This window comes from Cryptotermes secundus, unplaced genomic scaffold, assembly GCF_002891405.2.
Source record: "Cryptotermes secundus unplaced genomic scaffold, Csec_1.0 scaffold639, whole genome shotgun sequence".
NCBI classification, from domain to species: domain Eukaryota; kingdom Metazoa; phylum Arthropoda; class Insecta; order Blattodea; family Kalotermitidae; genus Cryptotermes; species Cryptotermes secundus.
The window spans coordinates 900,917-914,935 of record NW_019743157.1 but is presented as its reverse complement, the minus strand read 5'-3'; the positions used below and the strand labels follow the sequence as shown (position 1 = coordinate 914,935).

Below are 14,019 nucleotides of genomic sequence, written 5' to 3'. Positions count from 1 at the left end.
ATTTGATTTTTAAATTAGCACTTTTTAAACCTTAATTCAAGTTAAAATGTCTATAAGATCTTTGTTCTCTTTCTTTTTCAAATTAAAATTTTTCAGGGTACATGCCCTATATCTACGGTGCTGCAGCGGCCACTTCTTGTTTTTATCGCTGTTCATGTGTTGTCTGTAATATACAAATATTTGTGTTACTATCTTATGTTATGTCTTGTTATGTTATTCTTATATGTTTATACTGTTATTTGTACTTACTCAGTGTAGGCGCTCTCTGTGTGTGTCGCTGCTTATCTTTAATACGTGTGCTGTCTGGTGTATTGTGTGCTGTGTTTCATGTTGGTGGGTGTTGGAGGGGGAATGGGTAGTGGGGAGGGAGGTACCATTAGTCTGTATAGATGATATATGATGATGGCCATTTAGGGCCGAAACATGTAGTGTGGAGGAGGAAAAAGAAGAAAAAACTACAATAAAATTGTTGCACTTAAGACGGTATTTGTCCATATATATAACCCAGTAGATTCACATCATCGGCATAGGTCAACAGCTGATGTGTCCCATTTAATTTCAGTCCCACCTGGTTTTCTTGAACCCTCCTGAAGGCATATTCTAAAGCAAAGTTGGAAAGGAGTGGCAATAAAGCATCTCCTTGTTTTAGACCATTCTGGATAGAAAATTTATCAGACAAATGTTTACCTACACGGACTTTACTATATGTTTCGTTTAAACACATTTTAATCAACCTAAATGGTTTCATGGGTATCCCAAACTCTATTATAATATTGTACAATACTTCCTGCTTGAGTGAATCATAGGCTTTCTTGACGTTTATGAATAGCTGATGTACCCTCTCATCGTACTCCCATTTTTTGTCCAATATCTGATGAATGCAAAAGATCTGATCTGTAGTTAATCTGTTACGTCGAAACCTACACTGATGATCCCCAGTAATTTCATCTTATATGGACTTAACCTTGAAAGAAGAATATTGGACAAAATTTTATATGAAGTTGATAGCAGTGATAGCCCCTTTAATTGCTACAGTCAGTTTTATCACCCTTCCTGTGAACTGGTACAATAGACTCCTTCCACTGATCAGGCAATTTTTCCTTATGCCAAATAGAAGTAATTAGATTGTGGATCTTAGAATGTAATATTTTGCCTCCTACTTGAATAAGTTCTGCTGGAATTTGATCATTACCTGGCGATTTATACCGTTTCAATTTTGCAATAGCACTTTCAACCTCAAAAGGGCTAGGATCAGGTATTAACGGCTCAGCTGTATGGATTTCTGTCTGATTAACAGCACTGACCCTATGTACATTCAATAATTGAGAGAAGTGGTTCCTCCACTTATTCAAAATGTTGTGGGAATCTGTAAGCAGATCACCATTCTCATCCTTCACTAAGTTACTGCTAGGCTGGTAACCCCTCTTAAAGCCATTTATTCCTCTATACAGGTCTCTAATGTTCTTGTTCTTACTGTTCATTGCAAGCTCATCAATTTTGTCTTTCAGATATTCCCACTTTTTGTTCCTGACATGCCTGATGGTTTCACGTCTTATATTGTTCAGATTATCCCCATTTAACTCGCTTGGATCCTGTAACCATTGCAATATGGCCTGCTTTCTTTGATCTAATAATTTTGAGCATCCTTCATCAAACCATGGCTTATGCTTCTTCGGTTCATAATAACCTAGACTCTTTAGCAGAAATTTTGATATTCTCTCTAATAGTTTCCCAAGCTTTATTAACATCCACCTCAGTTTCCAAGTTTTCCAAAGCCGTGAACAATTTTGAGATTTCAACACAATACTGCTCTTTACCCTCTAACTTGTTTAATTTCTTGAGATTGAACCTCTCCATATGAACTCTGTGTGTTGTTTGTTTGCTCACTGCCTGTCTTTCCCTAACCTTTGCCACAACCAGATAGTGGTCAGTATCACAATCTGCTGCCCTGAATGATCGTACATCAAGTATACTTGAGTGCCATCTCCTATCTGTCAAAATATGGTCTGTTTGATTGTGTATCTTCCCATCAGGAGATGTCTTAAGTATATTTATGGATGTTACGATGTGGGAACATTGTACTTTTGACAGTAAAATTTTTTGATGTGGCAAACTTTACTACTCTGACTCCATTATCATTACTAATTTCATGCAAACTCTCATTCCCAATCATTGGTTTGAAAATGTCTTCCCTCCCTACTTTGGCATTGAAATCTCCTAAAAAAATTTCATACCAACAACCTTTTAGTATTATATATGATATCCTACCATTAACGAACTCTACCCTCTTAACTGCTGATACAGTTCTCTTATATACAAAAAAGCCTGTACCTAATTCATGATTTTCATTCCCCTTTCCATAGAGAAATGTATAGTCTCCTGTTGGTGCGATGCCACCTCCATCCCATCTGACCTCCTGTACTCCCGCTAAATCTAACTTATATTTTAAGATTTCTTCTGCCACTGCCCTGAGCGAACCTGCCCTGTACACACTTCGAACATTCCAAATGCCAAATCTCATACCCATTTTAGCCCCATGCCCAACCCCCAAGCTGGAGGGCCACCCGTTTTCAGCTGTCAGCAACCGTTTATTCAATATATTCGCATCTTCCCTCCAAAACTGGATGGCGTCTCCATCCGCAACCTGAGGACGTGCCATGCCGTGGTGACAAGGGCCCCACCTAACGTGGGCTACTCCCATTATTTTTTAAAATTTACCCCCTCATGATTTCTTGTTGCTGTATTTTCAAACTAATGGACCAGTTATTGTACAACAGGCAAACCATACCTGCAGCAAGCTGGCCAAGCACAAAACGAACTAGACATTACAGATACCCTAGAAATAAGTATGAAGGACCTATATATATTACTTGCAGTTGTAGTTCAGATGGGTCATGAGCAAAATTCTAGCATGACACTACATGGACCAAAGACGGACTCTGCCACATTCCATTCTCATCTGGTGTGATGCCATGTGATCACTTTCTCAGGCTTCTCAAATATTTGCATTATGTGGACAAACAGAACCCACCAATACAAGACAGAAGATCCTGGTTATGACACATTATGGGATACCACACATATATTTGACATTCTGAATTAAAAATTTTCAGCACTGTACCATCCAACAGAACATATGGCAATGGATGAAGTAATCGTAAAATTGTGAGGGAATTTCAGCACAGGAGAAGGGCATATTTTAGTAACACTGGCTACAAAGTGTTAAAATGAAGTGCTGAGGACTGTTATTCTCTTTTACTGAAGTTTTTGTAACATTGTGACATTACAATGTGCTGCTGTTTATTCGCTTATGGACAAGATTTCTGTGTTCTCCAGAAAGGGATGATGAGATGGCATAGCGTATACCACATAAATGAACAATGAGAATATTAGAGCAGTAACACTGACAGTGCAGACAAGAGAAGAATTATATTTTGTTAAAACAACTCTATGTACATGTCTGCTGGTCACGGTAGCCGAGCGGTCTAAGGCGTGCACTGTCTTCGCTCGCTCGGAAGCTGGGATCGTGGGTTCAAATCCCACTCGGCATGGATGTTTGTGTGCGTTTTTCTGTGTTTGTCTACAGGTAGAGGCCTTGCGACGAGCTGATCACTCGCCCAAGGAGTCCTACCGTATGTGTAAGATCTAGAAAAACCTAAGTGAAACGGAGTGTTTCGTGGAGGTAGGCCTAGGCCCAAATTGGGGCTGTAGCGCCACAGGGGGGAAAAAAAAAGTACATGTCTGGTGTATGTTTTTCTGATTATGTCAAAATATGTAGTATTTAGAGGCAATATCATGAAGAGAATATGACTGACAGTCTTGAGGTGATCCAGCTGCTTGCTTATGAAAGAATCTCAACAAAATAACAGACTTAAAAAACTAAATTTGAAATATGTAGCCCTAAACATGGTACTGGCATTTCCTTCATTACTGTTGAAATGTTTATAGTAACATGAGTTAGTGTCCATTTCCATTAGTTGGACAAGGCTGTGTTTTAAGGTCAGGTTGACATTGAAATGGAATGGGTTTTAATGGAGAAGTACAGAATTTAAAATGGTCCCATAACACAGCAAAACATTGTCAGTAAAACTATCAGTAGAGAAAATCCTGTCTGAATAATGTGTGAAAGTGCAAGTAAGAATGACACACTACTGGCAGTTATTTTATGAAGATTTATGTCAACAGTATGTGGAAGCATGTCCAAACAGAAGTGTAAGATTTAAGAAAGGAAAGTATGACAGTATAACATGATGGCAAAATTTTGATAATTTGCTCAGTATGTAAGTATAATTTGTAAGATTTGAGGCTTTCACGGCGGTGACTATGAAGAAAGCAGTCTTCTGGGATTTGGCACCGTGTATATATGGTGTTAACCGANGGAGGCGATACGTTCCTCCGAAACGTCGGTTAACACCACATATACACGGTGCCAAATCCCAGAAGACTGCTTTCTTCATAAGTATAATTTCATTGTGGTATTAAAGAAACTACACATTTGTTAATGTATGAATGTATGTTGCCTGACAGTATTGACAAAGGTACTTGTAAACAAGCTGCTGAGTGTATGAAGCCATAGGAAGAGAATTGGAGATGTTTTATTAATTATCTGGATTAAGTTAATTTTGGCAACAAACCAGTAGTTGTCAAGATTATTTAGGTATAAGGAATAAAGCTTTCATTTTTTGCCAGTCATAGTTTTTGGAGAAAGAGACCACTTGGAACGCACAGTCACGTACAGTATGTGAGGATAATATTAAAATTGGTCCTAGAGGAATAGGGTGTGAACTGGCTTAATATGTCTCATGATAGGGTCAAGTGGCAGGAATTAGTGGATGTGGTAATGAACTTTTGGGTTGCATAAAAGTTGGGGCATTTCTTTGTCAGTCAAGTGATCACATGCTGCTGAGAAAGGACTCTTTTATATGGAATTAGCTTTGAGCAGTGTAGGGATTTAGGAGAAATGTTTAAGATCTTTTTAATGACATAAAAGCTACAAAAGAAATTACTGAGAAGAATATAGAATGCTATTTTGTAGGATTTTAAATTTCAGCAGGACTGTATTGTATGTTTACTACTTACATAGTTAATTGCCTTTGTGTTGTAGGTTTTGTATCAGTCGTTAATGCATTAGGTTGTTTGTATGTACTTTAGTGTAGGCTTTCTTGAAATTTAACAACACAATTAACAAAACTGTTTTCAGGTCCACATAAAAATTCTGACTTTGAATTGAAGATTCGAAGACTTACAGATATGGGCATTGAGGATCATCAAGCAAGAGTAGCATTATCTTCATACAACTGGGATCTGGAAAGAGCCACTGAGCAACTGTTCAGTTAGTTAAATCTAAATAAGTTAGTTTGTGGTTGTAATCAGGGAGATAAGTCATGTTGGCTTCATGCTGCCATTTGCTACTCTAATATCCATACTGCTTTGTGTTTTTTATGAAAAACACGCAAGTTATGGTGATGTTTTGAAAAGAATCATTTCTTTTTAAAATTGGCAGTTTAGATCTGATATGTAATTTCCATATTATATTACGCGTCAAAAAAATCAAAGACACAAAATTGTACATTCATAGGGCACTGCATTTAATATAATTAAGGGTAGACTGGTCGTTATGTTTGAAACCACAAATGGACTTCAGGATACTGTGGTACATAAATGTATAACTATTCAGCAAACATTTTTAGTGCACATTGATACATTTCTTCCACATATATGATTTTCCAACAAACACTCTAAAATAAAATAGCATGAGTAATTTAAAAATTATATGAGTATTGTAGTATGATTTGGATGTGCTGAGAATTGTGACTTTCAGTAACGCATTTCACATCAGAAAGTAAAGTCAGTATTCTGTATGGAAGCAGTTCTCTTCCTCCCTATTAATGGTATGGATACCTAAGCATAAAAAATACCACTGTAAGATGTGTGCTAGATTCTGAAGACAGCAAACTGTTTATTATTTGTTCATTTGAGTGGAACATATCACATAAATTTTATTGTGTCTCGTCTAATAACCAGTGCTTGATTACGAATAAGAACAGGCAGACATGAAAATAATGTTTCTCCACACAAATGGTCATATTTGATAAACAGTTCTCTTGAGTCTTTGGATCTTAAAACCATAGACCACATACCACTTGTGAACTGTAATAGTTTTTCCTCTACAAAATTGGAATGAAACTTAGTAGGATGTGTGATAACATAAAAGTAATTATTTTTCATTCTGTTTTAGGTAGATGAACATATTACAACGTTTTGAGGATCTCTTTTCTTCAGGGGAGGGGGCAGGGCTTTAGTCATCATGCTCTGGAGTAAAATTTTTAGAGGAGGTTTCGTTCATTTGAATATAACTTGTTGGTAATATGTTCCATGCTGAAGAAACTTTTTTTTAATATCATACAGTGGGTCCAATTTACTCTTTTATTAAATTCTAATTACAGTAAAAGACAACAATATCAGAAAGTTGCAGCATATTACAATGTAATCTTGTTACGGTTATGATATGCATAACAAAAAGACCCCATCGGTATATGAGATAGTGAAAGTATAATAGATAATGAAATTACTTGCACATGTGCCAGTGTCTACGAGTACATGAAGAAAATTTTTGGCTTCTGATTTTGTATTGATGAGGTGTTAATCTGTTGTTCTGAGAATCTTCTAGGAGCACTTTATAATCTTAAGTGTAGCAGGAGTGCATCTGCAGTCTCATTTGATAACATAAGATCCTGCAATTGCAAAGTTTACATCTCCATTAAGAGAAAATATACTTAAGACCAAAACACAACTTTGTAGTATAAACTGAAAATAGAAAGGTAAAGGAAACTATTTCCAAAAATTTGACACAAAAAAAGGCACAGACATCTGGAAGAAGCTGGAATTTAATACTTTCAGCCTCTGAATATTTCACAGGTATTTATATGTTCCACATGATAGTGAAATTGTGTAGGCTTTGATTTGTTTAAGTTATATTTTATTGTACGTATTACCTTTCATAAAGGGTAGCTGCAAGGGGAGGCTCACTTTGTTTTCTATTTATGATTCTTTGTCTGGATGTCATGTTTTCAAAAAAATTTTCCACAGCTGACCTAACCATCTTGTTTCAAGAGATAATCTGTGCGCAATTTAATACATATGGAATATAGTTGATCTGTTCATCTGACCCAGTAGGGGTAGCAATTTCTGAACAGCCTTTATCAATACTTTATATCATAAATTTCACATTAAAACTGGAACATACGGAATAATCTTACCATTTTTCTCTGTTACAATTGATTGAACTTTGCTCTTTACCATGTTACTCATGCAATCCAAAAATACCTCAAAACAGATTTACAGAACTTGAGATAAATATCCTTACTTTGTACATTTTTAGATATAACAAAATATCTGAGATAAAGGAAATTTGTATGAAATCAATGAAGAGATGAAAAGAATAAATAAAATACTGATAATTGAAATGTTTTAAAACTTATGTTGTAAGTTTTTTGCATTTGCCACATTTCATTTGAACATCTTTGATTTTCAGTATAATGTTTTGATCTTCCATTTTACATGATGATCTAGACTGCTGTTAAGATTAGGTCTTATCGTTACTCGTCATTGTAAGATCCTCAGATTTCATATAACCTGTTGTTTTATCAGCCTATAGGGAATGCCACTTGTTAGCATTGAGAGTAGGAGTGAAGTGTAATGATTTATAAGGACTATATTATCACACACTCAAAAGTGAGGAAGTTATTAATTATTGAGCAGAAATTGGTATCGATGTGTAAGGACTCATGAGAAACAGAAAGTACAGCGAGATTGTTTGTGAGCACGCATTCAAGTGGAAGAGTGACAGTCCCTGATCAAGCTGATCTAACACACAATCCAGAAGTTCTCTTCAGGAAATTCTAGCCAGAAAATGTCCTGTAAAGTTAGAACTGCAAGATTCATTGCTGTCCTTTACAATGCAGATAGCAGTACCCTTCATGTATGGAAGAATCTCATGTGTTTCTGTTTGTTTGTTGGAATGCTAGCACTGGGTGTTGGGTGCTACTAAATATCTCCATTTCCATTCAGGTGAATTAACTCTTGACATGCTTTGCCTTTTACTTTATAGCTGTCAGTACAATGAATGGATACAGCCTGGATAACAGGTCAAATTCCGGACACAGGGGCAAGGATTTATTTCTCAACTGGGGAGAGGGTGTTTCCTCTGGGCATAGAGCTGGCAACTTACCTTCAACTAGTGCTGAAGATAAGAATGTATGGAGCTTTACCACAGGGACTTTACGTTTTTAATTTATTTTGATAAAGAATTCCTGTGTGTGTGAGATTTTTGTTTAAAGTCTCCATCCCGCCTACTAGTGCCAAGGTCAAGAATATGTAGATCTATACATCCACTCCCCCATACATCTTCATGGCATAGTGCTCAATTAGTTAAACATGGGGACAATTTTAACTTTTACCTTTACAAGTTTCTTACCTCATGACACTGTAAACTTCCCAGCAAACAGACTGGTAAGTGTAAGTGTAAACATGTATAAGTGATTTCAAGAGTATGAGTAATTCTGGAAGGCTGTAATAATGTTATTTCTATGACAATATAACCAACTTGCATAATTGTAATGACAGCTTATTTCGAACAGAGAACTGGTGTCATGTGTATAAGCTACTGGTTTTAATTGCACTCAAGTTTGCTTACAAGCTGAAATTTTTACAAAACTTTGTTGTACAAAATTTTTATCAGAAAATTTCATTGTGTATATATACTTGAGTGGAAGACAATCTAAATGAAAATTGCATTTGATGCTCCAAGTACTGCAATCATTTAAATATTTGTAATATACTGTTTACTGTACAGTTACTTTCATATGGTAAACTTTTATAGATCCATGTTTTCTTGACCTTGGCGCAAGTTGGTCAGCTTCACGCCCTGGCTGCTTTACCCCCGGTATCCATTGGATAGGAGGCAGGGTGGACCCCAGAGCCAATCTGAATGACATGGAGAAGAGAAAGTTCTTGACCTTACTAGGACTTGAGCTCTGACTCCTCAGTCGTCCAGCCCATTTGAATAATTAGCTGATCTACATGACACAGTTGCATCTGGCTATATATTTTTATCTCATCCAAAAATTATTCGTTTAATTATTCCAGTTCTTTGCAGAACATAAAATGATACAGCATTGGTGAATGTAACATCCCAGAATTCATTCAGGAATTACAATAAATCTGTTATCTTATGTTCAAACTGTACTTTTTCTACTGTTGATAATGGGTCCAAATTTTTATTTTAAATTCTTTATTGATTTTTTTTTTTATTCTATTGATTCCCTTGAACTTACTTAAAGAAAATGGCCTGAGTATTTTCTAGTTTAGAAACTATGATGCTAAGTTGAGTGTCAGAGCTCCAGTCCTTCTTAAATGCACTAGGTTTAATTTCCTGTTTCTTCATTTAAGCTTATGTAGGAGAGTGTAGAGTTTTATTCACTTACAAGTTGCAAATACATATATACATTTTATATGATGAACAGAAAAATGGACATACTATATTCCCAATATAAAAATAATGTTAAAAGAATCAGGTGATTGCTTTGTGTGGTACATTGTTATAAATTGTTTTATATTCATTGAATTAGAATGCACATGTAACATTTGTTAATTCTGTATTTTAAAATTAATCAGACCATAAAATTTACTTGAATACATAGAAGTAATTGGGTTGTGTTCTCTCTGTTTAGATAGTTATATTTCATATTGAAATTTTAGATTACAATCAACCTGCAACCATGAATTCCACACTGATATTTTAACTTTATATTTATTTGTGCAATTATGGTTATTAGCATAGCTGTAGAATGCTACTGCATATGGACATACCAATCCTCAACAGACATACAATGTTCAGTATTGCATTCTATTTTCTGATGGTTTTGTATTCAATTTTGTGTCCCCATCTTTGAAACTGGAAAACCTGCAAAATGCTATTCTTATGACAATTGATACAGAGTGATATTACAGACTCAAATTCAGAACAGATCAAGTTGAAGAGCTGAAGACTGGATGCCTGCTGCACTGTCTCTATCATCCTGACTCTGTGGATATATAGTTTTGCATTTTTATAGCCACAAAATTTAGAATGAATTTGAGGCAGGAAACGGTACAGCAGAATCCCACTGTTATGTGTCTTTCTACATGTACATATAATTTTTATGGTTTATAGAATTTTGTAATGTTTATCTTACCAAAGGTCCAGAGATAGGGACTAGCTCCATTAATTGGGCCCAACTGAGTAGGTTTTACCTGAAGACAGAGACAGAATCCAGTTTCCGAAGTATTGTTTTGAAAAATAAACAGGACTGTTTTTTGATAAAGACAAGATGATGGTTAATGTCCAAAAACATAATATTTGTACTAATGTACCAGTGTCACAAACATTTAGATCTTATTAAGGAAATTTAGCTATTTGTTCTGATAAAAAAAAATGAATCCAAAATCAGTGTTATAACTGACTTCATTAGGTACCTTTAATTTCAATACCTTTCCCACCTATGACATTACATTTTAGCTTGAATATACTTGAAGATTACTGTTTATATTGGTTAAAAAAACTGTATTTGTTTAAAGAGAGGATGGACAGATGGAAGGTATTAGTATGCTCATTCCTCCAAAAATTCATTCTAAGTGTGACCAGTTATCATATGTACCACGAGGTTTAACACACAAAAACTCTGCATTCTGCCCACAGAGTGTATTTGTGTTTTTCATAGGTTCTCACACTAAACAGTGATTGTTTCCCTAAACATTAACCAGCTGATTTTTATAGCAGAGACATAATGTATTTCCTCTAAAACACGAAACAAATTATTATATACGAGGGTTGTACTGAAAGTCATCAGCAACAATTTTTAGTAAACATGCTTTATTATTGACAAACCAAATACACCACTTCAATCTACAGATCTTTCTTTATTTTTCCATAAAATCGCCACTTCTTTGTACACATTTCTCCCAATGTTCTGGAAGTTTGAAAATTCTCCTTCTGTAAAGTTCTGTTCCAGTCATCCGAAGACACTGACACACTGCTTTTTGAATTGCCTCCCTTGTCTCAAAACGTCCATGCAGCTGATCCTTCACAAATCCGAAAAGATGGTAGTTGGAGGGTGCCAGATCAGGGCTATAGGAGGCGTGTGGAAGAACTTCCTACCCCATCTTTGCAATTGCTTCCAATGTGAGGCGAGTGGCATGGGGGTGAGCGTTGTCATGCAGGATGATGATGTTTCGTCCTGGATGTTTATCGCGCAATGCATGATGAAGCTTGTGCAGCGTCTGGACATAACGAGCAGCATTGATGGTTTGCCCAGGTTCCAGGAATTTGGCCAGAATAAGCCCCTTTGCATCCCAGAAGACTGCCCATCATCTTCACAGCTGATGGCACTGTTTTTACCTTATTTTTTGATGGAGAATGCAAATGGTGCGGTTTCGTGTCAGGCTCAAAATGGTGAAACCAGCTTTCGTCACCTGTCATAATACAGAGCAAAAAATCATTGCCTTCGTGTCAATATCTCTGCAGAAATTCTGAGGTGATGGCTTTTCGCTGACCTTTGTGGTCTTCGGTCAATAACCATGGGACCCAACAAGCACAAACTTTCCTATAGCCAAAGCTTTCAATCATCTCCTGTACTGCACTGTGCCCTATTCATAGTTTTTGGGCTATTGTGTCCACAGTCACATGCCTGTCATCTTGAATGATCTCATCCACTCTTTCCTTGTTGCGTTCAGTTGAGGCCGTTCGAGGACGACCGCTCCAAGGCTCATCTTTGATGCTGGTGTTCCCATCTTTAAAATGTTTCACCCATCTTCGAACATTGCTTGCACCCATGCACACACTTCCATAAGCATGCTGAGGTCTCTGGCGAATTTCTGCAGCAGGGATTTCCTCTTTCACAAGAAATTTGATGACAGCATGCTGGTGAAATGACATATGGCTGTCGGCTATTTTGTTAGGAGTGATACTGGTCACGTGATGCAAGCTATTGATGTCACAAGACACTCAAGGTTAACACAACAGCTGGTTCCACCTACCACCATACTCTCTTTCATCTGCTGTTCCTAGGTTGCATGCAAAAAAAGTTGTTCATGACTTTCAGTACGACCTACGTATTATTTAGAAGTCAGTCTTTAAAGTGTTAAATGTTATAAACCATTTTAATTCAAAATGTCATGGCACACTAGTTGAGAAACTTGTGCAAACTGTAAGACTAACATGAAATGTTAGCATGTGATGACAGAAAATAATATTAACAGAAATAAACACTCAGTCATTATACAGAGAAAGCCTGCAATTATCACTGTGATTGTCTTTGTGTTTAATACCTCACTATAGTCTTGTCTACACACTGAGGGTTTTGGCATAATTTTAAGTTGTAGATGTATTTATAAAAGTAATGCATTTATACCTTGTAGCTGCTATTGGCTTTGTAATACTGTCAGTAGCTAGACTACATAATATTCAATGTCAGATGACAGATGAATGATAAATTGTAAATGATTTGGAAGGAAGAGGTCATAGCCCAATTAAGGCATTATCATGGCATCCTACCTGGAGGGACTGAGGAAAACCACAAAGGGTCTCACTCAGGCTAATGAAGTCCCAGCCAAGATTCATACCAAACACTTCTTGAAGGTGAATCAAGAGTGTTGCCACTATGCCAGCCCTTTGGTGTAGTCATATAAAAGCAAACTTTACTTCATGATGTTCCTGGTATATCTACATTAGTTTGAGTGGAATGCAATCTGTCAGCATAAATTCACTTCTGTTAAAAAAAACTGTTATTTTAGTCCGCAAGCAAACTATACCGACCAAACGACCGCCGCTTGTTGGTGAAGTTTAGTGCCAACCTTTGTGGATAGAGGGTGTCGCTTGATCAACGCAAAGAATCCCCATGGCCATTAATTTCGGTTTTCTAGACTGGAGCTGCTATTTCCTTGAAATAGCTCCTCAATTATCATCATGAGGCTGAGTGGACCCCATTCCAGACCCACTTCTTCTCAGAAAAAATCCGGTAGCACCAGGAATCGAACCCGGACCTTCAGATCTGTAGCCAGGAACTCTGACCACTAGACCATAGAGGCAGTCAAATTCACTTCTGTTACTAACAAAATCTGAATAACTTTTACTTTTAATTTTATGGCATTACAAAAAAAACTGTACATACATACATTCCCCTGTATTTATAAGAACAATTTGTATCTTCATGTATTCCAGTATCAAAATTTAAAACTGCTCCCTCATAAAAATCTTGCTCACCACTGTATTTTATACCAATGTATATAAAGCACAAGATAGCAGACATGCATATTTTCACCCATACTAAAGTCATAAAATTACAATAATCTTTACCATTTATTCCTCCCACATTATGTGCAAGATTAAATCCTCAATCAAAAATTCTAACACAACATTTAAAACATTGTACTATAAGTTTCTTACCAAATGTTATGCTTTTAGCAGGATCAACATAAAGTAAATAAAAGATATAGGATGTAATGAACTTAAGCAGGACAGAAATAAGGTACTTTACAGGGTACTGTGAAACAATGAAAACACCTGACATGTGCAGGCCACTATTCCTTCAAAAAGGCCTTTATAAACTGGAATTTGCAGTTTCCTGAAAGCTGCAATGACATTCTATATAGCACGTCCACAAAGTAAGTTTCTCACTCGTCCCACAGCTAGCAAACCTTATATTGCGCGAAGCGACTGCACGTACGTGATAGAGCAATGACGTAGCATGGTGCATGCACAAAAGGAATTTCCCGCATTCCCACAGTAGCATTGTTGCAGCTGTTGAAGATGGAGGCTCTTATTCCAGCTCCCGCCGACTGTGAAGTGCAGTCAGTGATAAAGTTTTTGAATGCACAGAGCATAGCACTGATCGAAATTCATCGTCAGCTGTGCCGGGTCTATGGGCCTAACGTCATGAGCAAGCAGATGGTGCGTCGCTGGTGCAGACAATTTACAGCAGG

General features: G+C 36.7%; 1 protein-coding gene across 1 annotated transcript in view; it reads left to right on the top strand.

Annotated features, from left to right (window-relative positions):
• LOC111873926 (ubiquitin-conjugating enzyme E2-22 kDa) overlaps positions 1-8,619 on the top strand; it is a 20,834-nt gene extending 12,215 nt beyond the window's left edge. The window contains exon 5 of the mRNA XM_023869029.1: positions 5,201-8,619. Coding sequence (XP_023724797.1) covers positions 5,201-5,337 — 137 coding nt within the window. The 3' untranslated portion in view covers positions 5,338-8,619. The remainder of the gene's footprint in view (positions 1-5,200) is intronic.
• The last annotated feature ends 5,400 nt before the right edge of the window (positions 8,620-14,019 follow it).